Source organism: Zophobas morio, unplaced genomic scaffold, assembly GCF_036711695.1.
Source record: "Zophobas morio isolate AGI-343-1 ecotype UQ-CSIRO unplaced genomic scaffold, CSIRO_AGI_Zmor_V1 ptg000228l, whole genome shotgun sequence".
NCBI lineage: Eukaryota > Metazoa > Arthropoda > Insecta > Coleoptera > Tenebrionidae > Zophobas > Zophobas morio.
In genome coordinates this window covers 205375-224312 of record NW_026972332.1, presented here as the reverse complement: position 1 = coordinate 224312, position 18938 = coordinate 205375, and the positions used below count along the sequence as shown (strand labels likewise).

Here is an 18938-nt window from a genome sequence, read left to right as displayed (position 1 = left end):
ATTAAATCCAACTTTTCGCTGCCACAATCGAAATTATAACTTCCTAATTTATTTAATTTCCAATTCATATTAACAGTTCAATAATAATAGTAATAACGAAAATAATAATAATAGTAAACTTTAAAGTAACAAATTTTATAAAATATATTTTTCAATGTCTATATTTCATGATATTAACTACTTAGGTTAAACAATTCTTTAATATTACAACTCGTTTTGCACTGCTCATGTTCTTAAGGAAGTTATTAAGGACTAGTTAAAATTTAATCTCAGTTAATCTAAGTCTAAAAAAATTCTTAATAAGGTATTTTGAATAGCTTTAGATCTGTAACATTTTAGTTCTAACAAAAAGTAATTAGCTGTAAATTACTAAACAGTCTTAAGAAAATTTTTAAACTTATTCTTCGAATTTAATGGTGTTCAATAATACGCAACAAAAAATCTTTTAATAAACTAACCATGGTATGCTTGTAATTAAAAAAAAAGGAGAGATAGAAAAATTAAATTACATAAAATTCCTTAAGATTCTAATATTTATATTCATGTATTTATTTTTAGGCCTTTCTTATAAACAGGCTAACCTTTTTTCATAAAGAGGGAGGTAAAGATTATCAAAATTGTTATAGAAAGTATCTATGAATAAATTTACTTAAAGATTCAACACAATTACTATGCTGTTAGACAATAAAACCTTTTAAATATCTAACAATCGCAAGCAAATTTCGTCTACACGACATTGGTTTTTTGCAGCCCTATAGAGCCGATCATCTCTGAATGATTACAACTAGTCGAGATTTCGAAGGTTATCAAAGCTTTCGTAGCCCTTAAAAATTTCCGGTTGAGAAGAAGGTTGGCGACTTTTATAATTCCCTCGAGGAAAACCGAACGCAGCTTCTACGACACGCCAATACTGACTCATTAGCCTTTCGTCAGTAGTTCCAAGGTAGCTCAGACGCTGTACTGCACCGCTTAAATGCGTTTACTGATGGTTTTGATGCCATTCCAGGGTTTTAGCAAGAACTCAATAACACGCGCATACTTCCGTTGATAAAAGCTAGTTGTGTTCTTCAATATAAGGCGAGGCGAGCGTCCTTTATCCGTCCCGTCAAAATAACTTTTTTATAACCAATTTTAGTTCAAGCCGCTACGTAGCCTTCTTTTTTGGCTTTTTGGCTGTGCTCAGGGAGTAGGGAGGATTTTGTAAGAGCCTCTTTCCTCCTCACGCTGGACGTTTTGCGCAGTCGATGGGGAATTATTATTTTAAAAAACTGCAAAGAGCAAAGCTTTTTTGAAAACGAAGAAACTTATTACACTTCTATTACTTCTCATCTTTAACGGTTTGGTAACGTTTGTGTTACTTATTGGGTATTTATAACTTTTTATAATATTACTACTCAAAAACTTCTCAAGGGCATGCTTAAGCTCTACAAACTGTTAGTTGACCCCGTATGGTTATAGTACAAATACGACATGCTCATAGGTAATTTCAGTTTATGGACTATAATAAGTGAGGCTTCATTCCTTATTAATAGTTTCTTGTTTACCTCATTGCTGCATTTGTTATCTTATAACATGACTATCCCGTTGAAGTTGGGCTTCATAGGATCTGGAAAGGTTAGTTTTGAATAAAATTTCCGCTTTAATACAACTTTAGTTTATAAGATGGCCGAAGCTATTATACGCGGTATTTTAAGTAAAAAGTTGCTTGAGCCGTCTTCTATCTATTGCGTAGACACCAATACGAAAAGATTAAAAATTATGGAGGACTTAAAAGTTAATACACATAAAAGTAATTTCTTATTTTTTAGTGCTATAAAACAGTAAGTAAATATTTATAAAAGGGCCCACTGATTTAAAAGAGCCGGGTGTAGTCATTTTGGCTATTAAACCCGATATCGTCCTAGAAGTTCTTAAGCAGACCTCAGAAACTTTACAGGGTAAACTTCTTGTCTCTATTTGTGCAGGAATATCCCTTTCTGCGTTAGAAAAGAGTATTTTTTTTTTTGACCGAGACGATAAATATATTTACAGCTTTTATACTATGAGGTGCTTGTACGACCGCGAGATTTATTAGGGTAATGCCGAATACTCCCTGCCTTGTAGGTGAATCTGCCAGTTGTTACTCGCCGGGTATTATTTTTAAACTAAAAACTAAAAATCTATAGTAGAACAATTATTAAGGGGAAAATACCACCGGAGATGATTGTGAGGTCGTAGAAAAAATATTTGGGGCCGTTGGAATAATACTAAAGGCATTTTATATGAACTTTAAGTAATTTATAATTAAATAATCCACGAATTCAGGTCCCCGAAAGCAAAATGGATGGGGTGACCGGCCTCAGTGGCTCTGGCCCTGCTTATGTTTATATGTTTATCGAGGCCTTAGCCGATGCTGGAGTTCGCGAGGTTTCTAGCAAGAGTTTATTATAAGAATGACTACTACCTGCCAGAATTTAGGGACTTCCTAGGGAACTCGCACTGAAATTGGCAGCGCAGACTGTCTATGGCGCCTCCAAGATGGTCCTCTGCGGGGACACTCACCCTGCAGCCCTCAGAAATGACGTGGAGAGCCCCGGAGGAACGACGATAGAGGCCACAACCACCCTGGAAAAATGCGGCTTCCGCTCAGCTGTGATTAGCGCCGTGCGGGCCGCCACGCAAAGAGTCAAGTCTTTAACAAAATAATAAAGCCATCACAATGTAAAAAAGTTTTTTCTAATTTAATTTTTTTTTATCTGAACCATCCCTTCGACTCTGCCGGTTTACTGCATTTAAATCTCAATGTCCCATCTTCAACGTAAAGCTCGACCTTCGACCCTTTAGTTACGGCTCCTAATATTGTTATTACTTAATATAATTATCACTAGAATAAAAAAAATTTACTTATAATTATTATTATGTAAAGTTGTTTTATTATTAAAATAAAGTTATTCTCTTTTATTTATAACTATTATACTGTAAATCTCTATTACTTATTATATATTGTTATAATTTAATGCACGTGCACCACTGACCTTGCTCCCATAAGGCCGCCAGCTGATTTACAACCGCTCGATCCACTTCAAATTTCAAACTTCTGGCTCCTTTGATGACGCTTATCTTTAATTAGCAGCTAATAACCGATCAAAAGCGGGCAACCGTAGTGCACGTCGTAGCCGGCCGTCAGCAATTTGTTAACGTCTTTAGTCCAGGAAATCTCAAGATTGTTCCTGGCTTTGGCCTGATCAGTAGTAAAAAAATGATCAGCATCCATCAAGGAATCGTAAATGATTTTATAAACTTTTTCTTTCCACTTTTGCAATTCCTTTTCCACAAGCTCTTCAAGCTCTTTTTCGCTGAACGGCAAGAAGTACACAATCTCATTAATTCGCCCTAGTTTTGATTCTAGTACTCATAATAAATTTAAAAATGAAAGAAGCAACCAAGAAATTCATTCCGCCTAAAATGGCTAATAAGAATCGGTCTGACCACGCGATCCCTGAAGTCCTTGGAGACTTGCAAGAGCGCAGGAGTAGCAATATCCGCTTAATTAAGAATTGATATCAGCAGTAGAAACAGGAAAAGGGTGACTTTCTGTAGTAACTTTGATTCGTTGAAAAAAATTCTGCAGAGTTAATGTTTTTCAAAGCATCCACATTTTTTAATTGCGCTTCTTCTCTCAACTGGAGACCTTTAATTTAATGAGTAACTCGAATTAAAATTAATTATTATTATAATTAACAGTGAGCAGCGATCTCTTCTTGAGCTAAATTGGAAGTCATAATAAAAATTGCATCTTTGCAAACGACCGTCTAAATCGAGTAAAAATTATAAAGTTAATTTCAATAATAATAATAATAATAAAAAGACACACTTTCCCTCGCCCGTCCGTCAGGCGGCCCTCATCAAATAATTGCAGCATAATTGTGAGGATGTCGGGATGGGCCTGCAAAGAGTGATATAAAAATACACAAGAAAACAGATTTTCCGCAAGAAATTTACTTTTTCAACTTCATCTGAAAATGATTACAATTATGAAATTACACTTTTTTAAAAAAAAAAAATACCAAAGAGGACTACAGCGTTCGGGTATTTCCGAAGTTTTTCAGTAAGCTGACCGCCCTCTTCATAACCAACATAGCCGGGCGGTGAGCTTGATCAAATCACATTAATTAAATTTTTTTAAAAAATTAAGCCAGTTGAACCCGATAAATTTGGAAACTTCGTGTTTCGTCTGAAACTCCGACATGTCGATTCTAAAAAATTTTATAATTAATTATAAAAATTAATATAAAAACTGCTACAAAAAAAACCTAATAAATGCCTCCGGCTTGCTTTTATGAATATACTCGGCGAGTCTCTTTGCCAACTCCGTTTTACCAATTCCTAATTATAAAATTATAAATAAATAAATCTTAAAGATTTGATTATATTATAAATTTCAACATTCCTGAGGAACCAAGGAAAAGAAAAACAAGAGGACGATCTTCATCCTGCCATCCATTTTCTTTTCTGCGGATCGTTGCGGCCACAATCCCGATGGCTCCCTCCTGGCCAACTATATAATTCTTTGAATCCTTAATTAAATAGAAATTTATTAAAGATTTAGAATTGATTTACTTTTAATCTCATCTCCAGAGGAAATTTTTTTCTTAATTCTAAATCTTCCTGTTCCTGACGAAGGGCGTACACAGTAGCGGCAGATTCTAACAACTTTAAAATTTCTACGCCATTTTTAGATGCTTTTAAAACAAAGTAAATTATTTTTAGATAAAAAAATTTATAAAGAAATTAAAATAATTACAGTGCGGATCCACATATTCTACAGCTAAGTGGCCGCTGGCAGTTCGAATAAGCGGATTAGCTCCCCTCTCTAACAAAAGTTTTACAATCTTGAAATTAAAATTAACTAGCGGAAGAGTTCAACCAAAAAACTTCATTATAAATGAATTAATTATTTTATAAAAATTTATATAAATATAATTTATTAATATTATTTTTATAAACATAAACAAAACCTCGAGATGATGCAATAACGCAGCAAAATGCAAGGCTGTAAAGCCTTTTGTGTTGCTTTTCGGAGAAATTTCTGAACTAAATTCAGAAAGACGTACACGTAAAATACCTTAAAGATAAAAAAAAAGGATATATCCCAATTAAACGTTTAAATGGGAGTACTAGTCAAAGTTTTCATATCTCTAATAAAATTTGGTAAAAAAAAATTGTCCTCCGCGTTAACATCAGCGCCCTTGTCGAGTAAAAGTTTCACAAGACTATAAAAAATAATAAATATAGAAGAAATTTAATTTTAGGAATATAAATTTTTACTCAATATTTCCAATTGCTACGGCCACCATAAGAGGCGTCCAGCCCAACTCGTGCCTTTCGTTGGGATCATGGCCTTTAATGCAAACAAAAAGTTTACAACGCACATTAAATGTTTTCAATTTTAAAAGTTTAAATAAAAAACATAAAAATATGTTATACCAGATTCCAAAAGTTTTTTTACCATCTGGTAGTCGTTGCGTTTAACAGAATAACATAACGTCGGTGTCAGAACTAAACAAAGATTTTTAAAAAATTAAAGTACCGCAAATTAATTATAAAACCGTATGAGTCGCACTTTACTTCATTAGCTTCAAACAGATATGCAATTAACGCCAAAAAACCACCATATTTTAAAAAAGTAATAACTTTACTGTTGTACTTTTTAAACAAAAAAGATTTAAACGTTCGGTAAGGTAAAAAAATTTTGCGGTTAAATAATATAACAGGAAATGTTTTGTTAAGAAGCTTTGACTTGTGAAAATTAGAAAAAAGGGTCCTCAAAGGTGCTATGATCATATAAGTTATAAATAAAAAATCTTTTTTTTCTACTGAAACTGAAGTAACTTCAATAACGTTTTGTGGCATGTGACCCTTTGACCACTTTTTGTAGGAGACAACGAAGGGACGGCCCACTTAGTTAAAGCTGTAAAAGTAGTTGTGTCGGTTTTTTGTAGGGCGTATAGAAGCCCGGGTTGTTTTGTTTCTAAAGTTTTTAGAAACGGACTTACAAATTTTTAAAAAGCTAATTTATTTTTTTTAATTAAAAGTCTCTCTGTAACGATTAAAGCATGATTTTTTTTTTTTAAAATAATAGTTTTGTAAACTTTGCGAAAACTTTTGCTTTACGTTTACTTGGAAAACAAAAAATTCCTCTTGCACTTTTTATATTTCCAACCATTTTTTATTTCTTTATTTAAAAATTTCTGTGGTTCGATAAATATTTTGTGTCTACAATCTTCCGGGTCTCCTAGAAGTTTTTACTCAATTGCAAGGCGCCTAATTTCGGTTTAGGGTTCACTTATAAAAAAAATTCTTTTCTCTATGCTGCATTGTTTAAATAATCTTATCATAACAAAAAAAACTTGATTTGAATAACTACCTTCTTTTACTACGGTAAATCACTTATAAACTGAGTAAGGGACCGGGGGAAAGATAAACTTTTCATCCCCCATTTCATAAATACTATAACCATTTCCTGGTCTTAAAAAAGACTTCTTTTTTTATAAATAATATATGTCTGTAATGAGACAAGGACTGAAAAAAGTTTTACATATTCTCTTTTTTTGCACACCGTACTTAAAAAAAATTCTCCTCCCCACTTTTAGCTTCCGCATCACCCTTTTCCAGAGATAGAAAAGGAGACAATAAAAAGAAACAGAAGTACTAAAAAAAAATTCTCCTCCCCACTTTTAGCTTCCGCATCACCCTTTTCCAGAGATAGAAAAGGAGACAATAAAAAGAAACAGAAGTACTAAAAAAAGTCCGAGCCGCACACAGTTTTAATTTGGTCCATATTAACTTTAACATAAACTTATAAAAGCATAACTCTAACTGCCACCACCGGGAGTAAAACTATATTTGAAACAATAAATCTTGTAGGTACCCCCCCCCCCCTACCCCGCGCCTCCGACAATTAACTGAGGGGAACAGCAACAAAGGCTTGTACCGAGCGCCCGACGGAGTAGTCCCACATAGACGAAATCACTCCTTCCTATAAGGGCCCGGCCACGAAATAAACTGTCATCACTCTTGACTATGCACTGACCAGATCAACGGGTAGGAACCACCGAGAATCCGTGGCAGAGCGCACGTCGAGCGTTGCTTGACCCCTGCAGGGGATAACAGGGCTGTATATTATACTCTTTGTGGCTTGAAAAGCGCTGTTCGTCATTGTGGGAAGAGTTTACTACAGGGCCAGTGGTGGCTGTAGCCAGTGCAGTAGTATTATAGTTTGAAGTAAAAGCCATGGAGGAGGGCTTACAGGTATAGAAATTACTTTAAATCTCCACGAGTTAGTGTATGAAAATAATATGGTAAAGCTTTGTTGTACAGGCTTGTTTTACCACTATTTTTTTTTCAGGAAGCTCAAGAGTTTATAAAAACTTATTCTGAACAGAAAGAAGTTTCTGCTAGTAAGAGCGATGTTTTGTAATCTTAATAAAGATGTGTACCAATTCCTTTTACTTGTTGTTCAGAAGTAAAACGGGCGCCGTTGCTTGCTTGCTGTGGAATTGTTTGTGGTTTCTGCCTTCTTATCAGCCCGTTTATAACTCCAGCCTTCAGAAAACATTGTCTTCCTTATGTTCCTGCTACACGTCGGCAAATTGATCTCGTTTTAAATTTACGTAAAAAGTATACTATATTATTTTAATATTATATTTTTAATAGCTTATACTTACCTTTATCTTTCACTTCCTTTTGAGTACAACTGGGCTATTAGTTGATGTTGGCTCTGGTGACGGACGTCTAGTCATACAATCAGCCAAACGTGGCTGGAAAAGTCACGGTATTGAACTTAATAGATGGTTTGATTTTTATATTCTATATCCATAAATTCAACAATAATTTTGTCTCAGAAGTTTAGAAATCCTCTTTACCAATTTAATCTATAGCAACTAATTTTATATAATTTTTTTTTAATGTTAACTATTATGCAGGTTAGTGTACTATTCACGTTTTCTTGCTTGGAAGGAAGGAGTTTCACACTTGACAACATTTTTTCGCCAAGATTTGTGGAAGACTGATCTTTCTCCGTACGACACAGTAGTTATATTTGGGACTTCAGGCACTATTTAATTTCTAGATCTCTTCAATCCAATTATAATTCTTATGCCGAGTGGTTATATTAATTAACAAAAATATCTTAAACTACACAGAGATGATGCTAGATTTTGAAAAAAAACTGGAAAAAGAGCTTAAGTTTGTGAGAGAAATCTGCTTGTTTTTACACAACTTTATATTCGATATTTGTTTCTAAAAATTCTCATAATTTGTTTTTATATCATTTATTATTATATAGAAGCAACGCCGAAGTAATTGCCGGAAGGTTTGGGCTTTCTAAGTGGGTTCCTTATAAACAAGTGCTTCTGTTATTTTTTGTTTTAATTTTAATTGTTCATTTGAAAATTTTAAAGTTTTTGGATCCTAAAAGGAATATGGGCCTTTATAATGTCTTTGCATATAAAAAGCAGTTCAAGCATAGAAGTTAAAAAATGTGGTGGAAACGACTTTGTTGTTTTAATTGAATTTAATAATTGTTTACAGGTGTCCTCCATGGCGGCTCTTATAAAGTAAAGATTCGCTGTGAGTAGATTCTCCGCTGTCCTCGCTTTCCCGCTTTAGCGAGTTTTCCATGCCAGTGGGCAGGCTCTGTGTCGCTTTTTCAAGGTCCTCGTATGCATGCCATGGGTCGCACGTGCTTCCTTTAGGGCACTGGAGCGTTAGTATATGTAGTACTTTTCTTTGGAGGCGCATTTCTTGGGAGAAAGTCACCTTTTCCTTCGCCTTTTTGGTTGTCTTTTCCAGAAGAATTAGATCTTCCTTCGACTTAATAAGTTCTGCCAATGTTTCAATGGCGACATACTATAAAGACAGGCAGTAATTAGAGGTAAGGAACCCGAACAGGTGGCTTTGTACCGTTGCTTCTTTAATGGCTTCCTCGCCCGTCGTTTTGCACGTGTTCAAAGTCGCGTGCTCTCCGCTCGCTTGCCTTCTTCTGGAAACCTTAGACCCATTATCGCTGTTGTCTTCCTCCTCATTTCGGAATCGCTTCTTGGCTGCGGATTTAAATTGTCTCTTGCGAGGATACACGTAGTGATGGACCATCTGCGAAAGCTCCCAGTCATCGCACTGCAAAGCAGCAATCCACAGTAGCTGCTCGTGCTGCCGCAAATAACGGGAGATGGGGAACACCTATAGGGGTTACTCTCGCAACTTTTATTTGCGGGGCCAGTGGCCATTCATTATATTTACTCTGTAAACCCTGGACCTTAACATTAAGCCTAAGTGCCGCCGCTTCGCTTTGATAAGAGGATCCATCATTCTTCTCAACATGGCGTCTGCTCACCGGAACGGTTTTACAGGCTAGTTATTATAGAACAAGAGCGGTAGTAACCTGGATCTTGCTTAAGTTTCTCAAGGGAAACGACATTGTTACAGTTTTTATCTACAATTTTTTCCATGCCGTTAGTCATTGTCATAATTTCCAATTGGGCGACTGCCAGATCTGAGGGCGAGCGCGGAGGTACAAGACCTTTAAAATGTTTTATTACAAAAAAGCTGTCTGTTTTCTTATTGTATATTTACGGCCGTAAGTTAGCGTAGGATCGATGGGCTCCCCCGGCGGTGCATCAGAAAATACTTCCCGCGAACCGCCCACGTCCGTGCACACCACAGGCAAGCCACACAACCCTGCCTCCCCAATGGCAAGCGGTAATCCTAAAAGCGCAGGTTATAGAAGTGATTTAAGGGGAAAAGATGCGAGAGACCTTCCGAAATACTGCTGTTTATAAACAGCCATCCCTCGGGAAGGGCAACGCTCGGGTTGGCCAAGCCGCATAAAAACACATGCTCTGTGAGATTGAGAGCAACGATGGCATTGGCGCACGAGTTGGCGTAAATAGGGTCAGATTCTTTGCTTCCGTAGATTAGCAGCCTTAAGTGTAGGGCTGAGTACGCGAGAGTTCGCATACATTTTTCTAGCTGCCCACCTGTATTCCTTTAGACCATAGCCGTGAATTATAATAGCTGCAGCCTCTATAGCGTTCATGACGTCTTTAATGCGGTTGACATGCGAAAGCATTACAGACGTTGGAAGTTTGGCCTCTCTAGCTTTGTTCACTCGAAACCTTTGATATGCGTATCCGTTTGATATAACGATCTAGTTTAAAGTATATATAAAAATATAGTCCACCTGTTTACGTCCATCCCGTTCAGTATGGGAGAGATGTTTCGGCGGATTCTCGTATAGGCCCCGTTGTCTTGGAATTTTCGTCCTCCTAGCCAACACTCCCACTGCACGTTTTGAATGGACGTACACGGGCAAACACAATTAGCGTGACCATAAACAAGAGCACAGACCAATCTAGGAATAGCAGTCTTTGTTTCCATAGGGTAGCAAAAGTTTAGTAAATATATTACCTAGTTAGTCCTACAAAGCCAAATTGTACAAACTTTGACATAATAGAAGGGTCGAGTGTAGATAATGCTAGGAGTCTTTCCCTCCATAAGATTCCTTTCGTTATAATAACTCCTTTATGTATCTATGCCTCGTTGACACACAACACCCCTTACCGTGGTCCCACACAATTAATGAAGATCCGTACAAGACCTTGGAAATAACGCCAAGGATGGCTTGAATTCCATGGTGGCTTGCATGCGTAACGGAAAGTCTGGGGAGGTATGCTGCCAGGGGAAAAAGCAGCTGCCCAAGACAGGAGGTTAAGGTATGCCCACATGCATTATTATAATATAAGCACTCTAGTCAAAAGTTCATAAAGTGAATCCAAATCCTCCAAGGTGGGCATTTCTGACTGCAGTAGTCTCACTTCCAAGTTTTGAGAGGCCCAGGAAGAGTTTAGGATATTAAACCAGGTTTTGTACCTTTCACAAAAACATGATAGCTTAAACTAAGTGGCCAAAGTGGCTTTACTAAATAGCTGTATAGCATTCACCAAGTAATGCGGGTTGCTTCATGGTTCCATGATGACAGCCAGTCGAATTCTTGAAAATATAAGTGCATCTTCACAAACATTTCTCCGTATCGCGTAATCTGCAAGGTGCAAGGTCAGGATTATTTTATTTTTTGCTCCTCGGGTCAGGCATGTCTCGTAAACCTCGTATTTTTTGAAGCGCACTGCACAACAGCCTTTAATAAATTCTTTAAGAAGGGGAAGAAAGTGCCTATGGACTACAAGGTCAGTGGTTCTCTGTCGCTTGAGATCTAATACGCCGTAAGGGATGCCTAATATACAGGAAACAAATGGCATTTATAAACCTGTGAGAGTACAAAAAGTCTTAGAAAGTTAAACACCTGAAAGCACATGTTGATTTGGTGTGCCCAGATCTAGTCCCCAAAGGGGAATGTAGTGTATAGCGTTAACGTAGCGCTCGGCTTGGTAGCCCTTTTGCACCATTTCGCTATCTGTGCCAATTTCTTGTTATGGGAGAAGGTGGCACGGTTAGAGGCTCAAAGGCCAGTTAAAATTAACTCCACATGTGGTACCCGCCATGGCTGTCCACCTCGCCCTAGAAAGGTTGTCAATCAGGTCTCTACGGCAGGAGCCGACCCCGCCGCCCCCAGTTGGCCAAGTACCCGAGTCTACGCTTAGTATCTGAAGGATTTCGCTGTTAAGTTCGGTGGCGCGATCTAAAATGTGCGCCACGTGAGTAACGCAATCTTTCCAACTCCCCAGGCAGAAAAGCTATACAAACCATCCGTCATGATCTGGCTGGCATCTCCTCCGCAGCCCAATTCCACCAAGTCAGACACTTTCATTTGAAGATGAGTCCTCGTATTGGGTGTGTCCTGGACAACCAAATTGCTTATTTGCACAAACTTGCTGCTAATTATCAACTTCGCTTCCCTCTTGCGGCCTATAGAGAATAATAAAAAGGCAGGCCATGGAGCAACTGTAGTTTGCTACCTCTGTCTCTAGCTAGCCAATAATCTTTAAGAATAGGCTCTTCTCTCAAAAATAATTCGTCTATATCCATAGCATGAACCCCTTTCCACGGGGTAGAGTTAGTCAGCTGAAGTAATGTACTTGAAAAAAATATTTATAATAAAAAACCTTCTATGTAGCCGGAACGCCAGAGAGTCCACAAGTCGACCCGTTTCCTCTGAGTTGTGGCCGGTCGCGAGTAGAACTGTATCCATTTTTGATTGATAAATCCGCCATGCTTTCTGCTTGTCTGCAGCGGAAACGGTAAGAGTTGTTCTACATATTAGATAAAAAGTAAGCAGACAACCATTTTGAATGTCAAGAGCAAATCATCATGATGTATAGAACGTCGTGGCACCGACTCAATCAGTTTAAAGGGGTCGCTTTTAACAATTTCAGGTGTGGCAATTTTTATTTTTCTGTGCATGATATTGCCGGTAGAGAGCAGCATTGTCTGCATAGTTGGATGCAAGGGATGCGTGTATAAAAAGTGAGTGCGTGACTTGACGCCCTGAGTAACGTTTTATTTTGGCATACTGTAGAAGTTTTAAAAAATAATCTCAATTTACCCGTTTATCAATGTAGTCGACATAAGAAATATGCGGCATGTCTTCCCCGCAAACTCCACCAGCATACACGATATGAAGCTGCCAGCCCTTCATCACGTGGTAATAACTCACAGCAATCATTGGAGACTCGATTTCTTTTACGTAAAAAAAAAACTTTAATAGCCACGTGGGCAAATGACGAGCCTCCATTTTAATAGTGCACCCGTATCCTGGTACTGATAGCGGGCCTCGATCTCCTGTAAGCCTTTAAGGGGTTTCAATAAGTTTTCACGCTTTAAAGTGGCCTTACAAAAAGTGTTAATATCCCTGCAGGCTGATAAAATAAAAAAGCAAAAAAACTTCAATAACGTTGCCAGACTTCCTTCCGTATGTCAGCGAAGCGATGAGATCCTTTTCATTAGCCGTGTCAATGGACTCTATTTCAACGATCATATATATGTTAGAAGTTATAACTTTTACGATTGCTGTAAAGCCTCTGCGCCTACCAACAATGCCCTTATACATAAATCCAGCTGCCGGATAATGACGGCTGTACTTGCTATCGTAGTGATAAAAAGTGGTATGTGGCGCGTCTTGTCCCTGCATTAGTTAACGTTGCTTTGCATTTTCTTTAAATTTTTATTATTACCTTACCTGCAAGACTATCTGCTTTACTAATTTATACTGGCCTCGTCTTTCGTTAGAGTAATACGATTCGATGGTTGGGTTGCTAGAGGGTGGGAGCGAATGAAAACCTTTTTAGAGCAAACATTAAGTGGCGCTTAGCAAGCTTTAAACAAGACAAAGCAATAAAAAAACCTTCGTATTGAAAAAGTGCAAATGGTTCTCCTGTAGGAACCAACTGAATTGTATTATCGTTTTGAACGGTAAGTTTCATGTTGTTCAAGTCTTTTTTGGCGGTGGTGTTTTCTACTGCTGAGGAACAGCCGTCTGTTGCAGCCCATTCGATCCTGAACCGAGAAACCTTTTATTTTAAAAACCAACGCAATCTTTTAAAGTCGTACCGCTTTACGAAAGCAGTGATTGGGTGCGAGCTATCATAGTATTTTATATTAATTAAGCTGTTGTTTTCAAAAAAAAACTCTCTGTTTAAGCCTTGCCGAGTTCTAGAAGATTTTAATAAATGAGAGTTTCTCAAGTAGCAATCCAACTTGTTCACCGTGAAAGAAGATGAACCACTTCTTTCGACTTCCACAAAAAGCTTAAACAAAAGTGAACTTGCAGAAATTTTGCTAGCCAAAATAAATAAGGAAGCAGAGGGCAAAGAAAGCTTGGTGAAGCTTTTCCGTAGCAAAGCTCCCGCCCGAATCTACAGTTTTGCAAAATTATAGAAAAGCTTTAAGGCACATAAGTTGCAAGACATGCCGGGAATCTGCTGTGAGAGCCATAAAAAGTAGACGAAGAAACGATTTGTATTTGAAAAGAAGCCACGACCAATAGGACATGGCTATAGCTTCTGAGTAAGTTCTCTCCAAGATCAGTCGACTAAATAAAAATTAGTGAATGATGTCTATTCTGCGAAAACTAGAAGACAGGAAAATTCTACTTATCGAGGAGATCACTATTCTCGCTGTTGGCTAGTCGCATGTCGACAAACTCATTAATACTGTGATAGATATCCCAACTTAAACAAGCCCTCGCAGCGTACTCTTTGAAGAGTTTCTGTGGGTCAATATATTTTTCCGTCCAAGGACTTCCCAGTACGGACAGAAACCCTAAAGTAGAGCAATTATAAGGAGTGGTATTTCTAGCTTACTAGTATTGTCTACCGCGCATGTGCTCTGCCGACACATGACTTACGGGCAGGAAATTAACCATCGGCTTGCTTTCAATCAAACTTTGCTGGACGTAAAAATAAAATACTTCCATGAACTGGCAGATGTAAATCCTTATTTCATGCGGTACTACAATGAAGAGAGCTTCAATTTATTTAAAAAAAATTATAAACAACTTCAATACCGGCTGCCCATTGCATATCGATGTCTAAAAGCATCGCCGCATCTCTGCGTATTAAAAGGCCAAGTTTGACTTTTAAATAACAAAGTCCTACAAGTTCCATTCTTGTAAGCTGATAGGATACTCGCATGGGCAAGCGCAAGTTTGGTTGCAGGATAAGCTCGGCCACGCAAGCATGGTAATGTGACATGCCGCGATTTTCGAAATGCTCATGGACGAGCGCCTCAAAGAATTATTAGCCGCCTTAAAAAGTGGTGTGTTTTACTATAACCCGGTTGTTAATAGGTACCTCTGCAACTATATGGCTCATGACCTGAGCGTCGCAGTTAACTGGCGTTCCAAGGTAAATGTCCATTGTAGTTTTGTCTGGGTCACACTCAGAGAGCGCCTATAGGCCGCTGTTAATTGGAAGGAAAGTACTGCTGGCAAGTGATCCTCTTACAGCGTAACCCTGATTAAAATCTATTTTGAAGGACTCTTCCACGACAAAGTAGAGGTTGGTTCTCCCCTCTGGGGAAAAATTAGACACGGACAAAGGCCCCCCCCAAAGGGCCTATGTACCGACAAAATTCTTAACAATGTCCATAAGCTCGTGTTTCCCCTCTGGAAAGGCCGCTTTGGTCACTTCAGAAAGTCTATCAAAACCTGACTAAAATGTAAGCTTTCAACTTCTTTAGCTTTAAAAAGTTTCCCTAACCAGACACCGCAGCGTTCAGCAAGTTTGTCACGGTCTTGCCGATTATATCAGTAGGTTCCAGCTTTAGTTTAGGAAGATGCTTGGCGGCGAGCAGCATTTTGTCTTTGGTAGACTACCAAAAAAGACTCAGCAATGCAAGAGTCCGAGATATATAAGATTTTAAAAAAAACCTTTTCCATTGCAACTTCATCAGCACCAATCCAGTTTTGCCCAGAGGAAAGTAATGCTGGTGCCAGACTTACTCCTATACAAAAAAATTAACGTAAAGAATTTGCTAGCAAAAAAATAGATAATTGAAAACCTTTGTGGACTTTTAAATTGTGTTTCTGTGCAAGTATACAGGCAAGCCCAAAAACCCACGATCCCGTTATTAATGAAGAGAGAGCCCATGTAGGTGAGCGCAAAACTGGTATTATAAAGAATCACAGTAACAATCTAAAAAGAAATTGGCATAAAGTAACAGATTACTTGTTACTAGCAATATCCCAATTAGTAGACCTAGAGTGTTACTAATGGCCAAAATAGCGTTGACCACGTGATCCTACAGTCAAAATAGAGCATTTTTAAGCCTTTTTTTGAGCGCTTATTATCTTTGATACCTTTTCGACTAAAAAAAGCTTATGGAAAAGCCCGAGCAAAAGCCCAAAGTAGCCTGCAGAGCCCATTAAATAAAACTTAATGGAAGTGACCCCTCGTTCTAAAGTCAGCCCCGCCACACACGAACTACACGTATTATAGTGAATTACACTTTGATAAAGAAACTAATGACTAAAGAAGGAGGCAAAAATAATTCACCTTGTCACTAAAAATGTGATGCAAAACGAAGTAAGAAAACGTCGGAGTTCTAAAAAGTAGTGCCTGGCATTTTGTTTCTTTCGCGAGTCTACCAGCTTGGAAAAAAAAATATTTTCTAAATAAATTACAAGTTGGTGACAGTAAAATGAAAGTGTAACTCTATCTGAATCGCGGACGCCCAACCGATAACTTTTCCACTTTTCCTTTCCCCTAAAAATGTTGGCGAGGTTGAGCTCAAAGGTACCGGCGCACAACAGCATCATCACCGTCGCCCATCCCACACCTTGTAAGCGTTTGAACAGTAGTTCTCTTTTATCAGTCCGTATATATACCATATACCAAACGAGTACTCGTCCGTCTGTGTCCCATCGGGAAGGAAAACATACACACCATTTCCTGTGAAAAAAGTGGTCCAACGGTCGATAAATATCATAAAGAAGTACATCCACCTGTTTGTTAGTATTAATACATAGAAAGCCGACATTGTTAGATAAATGAATTAAAAAAAACCCGAAAACAATAGCAGGAGCTTCAAACTCAAAAAGCAAGCCGCCTCTGTTTAACTTTTCAACTGAAAATTTCTTTTGTACTATTAAATAACTTTCTTTCTTTAATAACAAGCATCAAGGCTGACCCTCTTGAGATCATTAATAGCCTGTTTAAGAAGAACTTCCCATTGGAAGGAAGCGTAGCCGGGGTCCGTCTGCCCTGTCCTCTTAAGATACCAGTCCTGTAGTAGACGCTAAAAAGGGAAACAAAAACTGTACTATTAAGTAAAAGACCATTAAAAGTATTTCTTTTTCGTACTGAAGAACACGAACTTTAACCATTTCTTCGCTGCTACCTATAAAGTGTTGATAAATATATTTTTTTATTTTTTATTTATTTAATATACCCGGTTCAGGCCTTTTTTCTGAACTAAAAGAAGCTTGAATGCGAGAAAAAAGTGAAGTCCGCTGCTTTATTCGTTCAAGAAGCTTTTATTATATATAAAATAATAATCATTTGCCAACTTTAGTTTGTTTACTAAAACAATTCGCGTAACCAAATGCATGAAGTGCGTGCAAGAGCATTTTTCCCATTGCTTTAGCCTTTTTCCGTAATCCGTGAGCGATTCGCCCTCCCTTCGCACTTAGAAGATAAAAATTTACAACGTTACTATGTAGACCAGCTTTTATAGTTTTCTGGGAAAAATAAACCTGGTTTTTTTACTTTGCGTTGGTAAAGTTCTTCTATTTTTTCTTTGGGGCTGCACAGAATGCAGCAATAAGATTCTGTAATTAAAAGGCTATTCTCCACAAAAAATTTTTACGTTACAACGAGAGAGTCAGGCCAGGAAGACCACTCTTGTGCAACGCGTTTAAATTTTAATATTAGAAGACACGTAGAAGTGACCATGGCTCCTATAGGAAAATAAACAAAGTGTTTAAAATCGAAAGCTAATACTCTCGTTTTAAAAAAGTTACCGAAATATATGAGTGCGATATCAAACGGAAGGATTACTTTTGCATACGTAAAACAAAGAGCAATACAACAGGGTATTAAAAGCACGGATAATGAAAGGGCAACAGAACGAGGCCCAGAGCTGCTCAGAATAGTCTGCGAGTCGACTTTCATCACAAAAAGCGCTAGCAAGGTTGTCACGTGGTATATTTTGACAGTATAATAATGAAAACGTAGGAACTCACCCGACATGAACATAAGAAAAACAGAGAAGGTGAGACAATAAGCAAAAGACATGAGCCCATAAAGAAGGCCGTGAAGCACCGAAATAATAGACCCAGAGACCATAGCAAAAAAAAAACTTAAGAGAGTGCCGCCCACAATTCTGGAGAAACGAGTTTGTTTGTGAAAAAGGTGTGATTGCTTTACCGCTTTACCTCTTAGCGGCTGTGGCAAGCATCAGTGGTATAGAATACTGACTAAAATAGTAGGCGCACACTTTTGAAATTGAATTCATGACTCCTCCCATTGTAGAAAACACAATAAGAAATGATAAATTCACGGCATCCACAGCGCCCTTCGACATAAACTGGCTGCTAAAGATGCCCGATTTGAGAAATAAAATGGCAAGGACGTCAAGTAGAGCTGGCAAACACATGGAAGTTATCAGCTCGGTGCTCAAAAGTTTTAAGAAAGGATGTAGAAAAAGGGAACTCACCTGGTATTGAAAAGAACATGCCGGTGGCTAACCGCTTCATTTTATCGTTTGCGCCTATGATTAGACTGAAAGTCACGAGGCAAGTCATAAAATAAATAGCTCGCAGAGACACCTTCTTCTTTAGGCTCGAACTTATTATACTTTTTACTTTCGTCTAACACCTCCGACTTGACAAGTTTCGAACGTAAAAAGTCAAATATTATTTTTCCGAGATCGTTTCTTTAAAAAAATATATGGCTAGGCAAGCAGCAGGGAAGCTTCTAAATTAGTAACACACGTGGACATCTCAAAAACAGAATCCACTAGATCGCGCGAGAGCGACATTTCTAGCCGAACAGTCATCTGATCCGGCTCTGGTAGAGGCGAAGGGACATTTTGCATAACCTTTAGACTCAGTTCCTTTGCGTACAAAAAGAAAGTTAGAGTAAAAAAAAAATTTTAAAAATAATAAGTACAAACCTTTAAAAGAGCTCTCCGCACCGAATTATGGAAAGCTTTAAATATAAAATATAGAAGCTGCTTAGTTTTTACGTCGAAGAAGCCTCCAAAGATTTCTTTGTAGCGCGTGTTTAAACATTTTAGAGAATGGATCATGGTGTGGTAAGTCGGTTTACTTATCATGCAAAGCCCTTTAAAATAAAGCTAATGAAGCTGCGACAAAATTAGAGGTTTTGGCAAGCTACCAAACAGAAAAGAAAGCTGGTTTTCGAGGGCAAAAGACCGGTTTCTTAGGAGCTTCGCTAGGGTTAATTTTATTTCGTTCTGCTTAGAAACTTCAAAAACCAGTCGTT

General features: G+C 37.9%; 4 protein-coding genes and 2 long non-coding RNA genes across 6 annotated transcripts; 2 read left to right on the top strand and 4 right to left on the bottom strand.

Annotated features, from left to right (window-relative positions):
- The first annotated feature begins 1467 nt into the window (after window positions 1–1467).
- LOC135146438 (uncharacterized) lies at window positions 1468–2735 on the top strand. Its single transcript, XM_064078596.1, has 8 exons — window positions 1468–1480; window positions 1533–1614; window positions 1663–1789; window positions 1842–1991; window positions 2047–2130; window positions 2182–2252; window positions 2305–2406; window positions 2458–2735. The coding sequence occupies exons 2-8, from the start codon at window positions 1573–1575 to the stop codon at window positions 2683–2685; spliced, it is 804 nt and encodes a 267-aa protein (XP_063934666.1). The 5' UTR covers window positions 1468–1480; window positions 1533–1572; the 3' UTR covers window positions 2686–2735.
- On the bottom strand, window positions 2699–5679 carry LOC135146437 (mitochondrial disaggregase-like). Its single transcript, XM_064078595.1, has 20 exons — window positions 5589–5679; window positions 5467–5538; window positions 5308–5380; window positions 5158–5252; window positions 4998–5104; window positions 4784–4871; window positions 4600–4721; window positions 4426–4547; window positions 4293–4365; window positions 4185–4235; window positions 4047–4132; window positions 3982–3995; window positions 3854–3925; window positions 3722–3791; window positions 3584–3670; window positions 3423–3524; window positions 3281–3372; window positions 3139–3220; window positions 3015–3083; window positions 2699–2832 (listed from the first exon to the last, which is right to left on the bottom strand). Exons 10-20 carry the CDS (start codon window positions 4226–4228, stop codon window positions 2732–2734), a joined length of 819 nt encoding a protein of 272 aa, XP_063934665.1. The 5' UTR covers window positions 4229–4235; window positions 4293–4365; window positions 4426–4547; window positions 4600–4721; window positions 4784–4871; window positions 4998–5104; window positions 5158–5252; window positions 5308–5380; window positions 5467–5538; window positions 5589–5679; the 3' UTR covers window positions 2699–2731.
- Window positions 5680–7208: 1529 nt separating this feature from the next.
- On the top strand, window positions 7209–8589 carry LOC135146462 (ATP synthase subunit C lysine N-methyltransferase-like). Its single transcript, XM_064078614.1, has 9 exons — window positions 7209–7290; window positions 7388–7439; window positions 7503–7659; window positions 7731–7832; window positions 7965–8092; window positions 8184–8226; window positions 8327–8387; window positions 8442–8521; window positions 8572–8589. Exons 1-8 carry the CDS (start codon window positions 7273–7275, stop codon window positions 8514–8516), a joined length of 636 nt encoding a protein of 211 aa, XP_063934684.1. The 5' UTR covers window positions 7209–7272; the 3' UTR covers window positions 8517–8521; window positions 8572–8589.
- LOC135146429 (uncharacterized) lies at window positions 8526–13817 on the bottom strand. The gene is made up of 28 exons (XM_064078587.1): window positions 13698–13817; window positions 13543–13644; window positions 13337–13488; window positions 13172–13272; window positions 13024–13117; window positions 12878–12954; window positions 12741–12822; window positions 12539–12672; window positions 12277–12480; window positions 12099–12219; window positions 11952–12032; window positions 11740–11901; window positions 11531–11674; window positions 11339–11461; window positions 11142–11269; window positions 10980–11077; window positions 10785–10908; window positions 10600–10729; window positions 10447–10540; window positions 10220–10390; window positions 10017–10154; window positions 9795–9961; window positions 9613–9744; window positions 9422–9559; window positions 9280–9365; window positions 8944–9219; window positions 8800–8889; window positions 8526–8739 (listed from the first exon to the last, which is right to left on the bottom strand). The coding sequence occupies exons 3-28, from the start codon at window positions 13413–13415 to the stop codon at window positions 8566–8568; spliced, it is 3348 nt and encodes a 1115-aa protein (XP_063934657.1). The 5' UTR covers window positions 13416–13488; window positions 13543–13644; window positions 13698–13817; the 3' UTR covers window positions 8526–8565.
- Window positions 13818–14646: 829 nt separating this feature from the next.
- LOC135146433 (uncharacterized) lies at window positions 14647–15126 on the bottom strand. The gene is made up of 4 exons (XR_010283818.1): window positions 15056–15126; window positions 14937–15004; window positions 14784–14882; window positions 14647–14717 (listed from the first exon to the last, which is right to left on the bottom strand). It is a non-coding gene; the product is annotated as an uncharacterized LOC135146433 (long non-coding RNA).
- Window positions 15127–15271: 145 nt separating this feature from the next.
- On the bottom strand, window positions 15272–15734 carry LOC135146422 (uncharacterized). Its single transcript, XR_010283813.1, has 4 exons — window positions 15660–15734; window positions 15493–15597; window positions 15362–15435; window positions 15272–15303 (listed from the first exon to the last, which is right to left on the bottom strand). It is a non-coding gene; the product is annotated as an uncharacterized LOC135146422 (long non-coding RNA).
- Between the last annotated feature and the right edge of the window lie 3204 nt (window positions 15735–18938).

Bases quoted from the DNA above. Each gene is read 5' to 3' on its own strand.
- LOC135146438 (XM_064078596.1), top strand. From the start codon at position 1,573: ATGACTATCCCGTTGAAGTTGGGCTTCATAGGATCTGGAAAG. The intron at 2,253-2,304 runs GCATTTTATATG...CCACGAATTCAG, and splicing joins CCGTTGGAATAATACTAAAG to GTCCCCGAAAGCAAAATGGA. The intron at 2,407-2,457 runs GTTTCTAGCAAG...GCCAGAATTTAG, and splicing joins CCGATGCTGGAGTTCGCGAG to GGACTTCCTAGGGAACTCGC.
- LOC135146437 (XM_064078595.1), bottom strand. From the start codon at position 4,228: ATGTCGGAGTTTCAGACGAAACACGAAGTTTCCAAATTTATCGG. The intron at 4,133-4,184 runs GTTCAACTGGCT...GATTTGATCAAG, and splicing joins GAAGTTTCCAAATTTATCGG to CTCACCGCCCGGCTATGTTG. The intron at 2,833-3,014 runs GTCAGTGGTGCA...TAACAATATTAG, and splicing joins GGCGGCCTTATGGGAGCAAG to GAGCCGTAACTAAAGGGTCG.
- LOC135146462 (XM_064078614.1), top strand. The intron at 7,833-7,964 runs GTTTGATTTTTA...ACTATTATGCAG, and splicing joins GGTATTGAACTTAATAGATG to GTTAGTGTACTATTCACGTT. The intron at 8,227-8,326 runs GTTTGTGAGAGA...ATTATTATATAG, and splicing joins AAACTGGAAAAAGAGCTTAA to AAGCAACGCCGAAGTAATTG.
- LOC135146429 (XM_064078587.1), bottom strand. From the start codon at position 13,415: ATGAAACTTACCGTTCAAAACGATAATACAATTCAGTTGGTTCCTACA. The intron at 9,745-9,794 runs GTCTCTCGCATC...CTGCGCTTTTAG, and splicing joins AAACAGCAGTATTTCGGAAG to GATTACCGCTTGCCATTGGG. The intron at 9,366-9,421 runs GTTACTACCGCT...TCCGGTGAGCAG, and splicing joins GAAACTTAAGCAAGATCCAG to ACGCCATGTTGAGAAGAATG.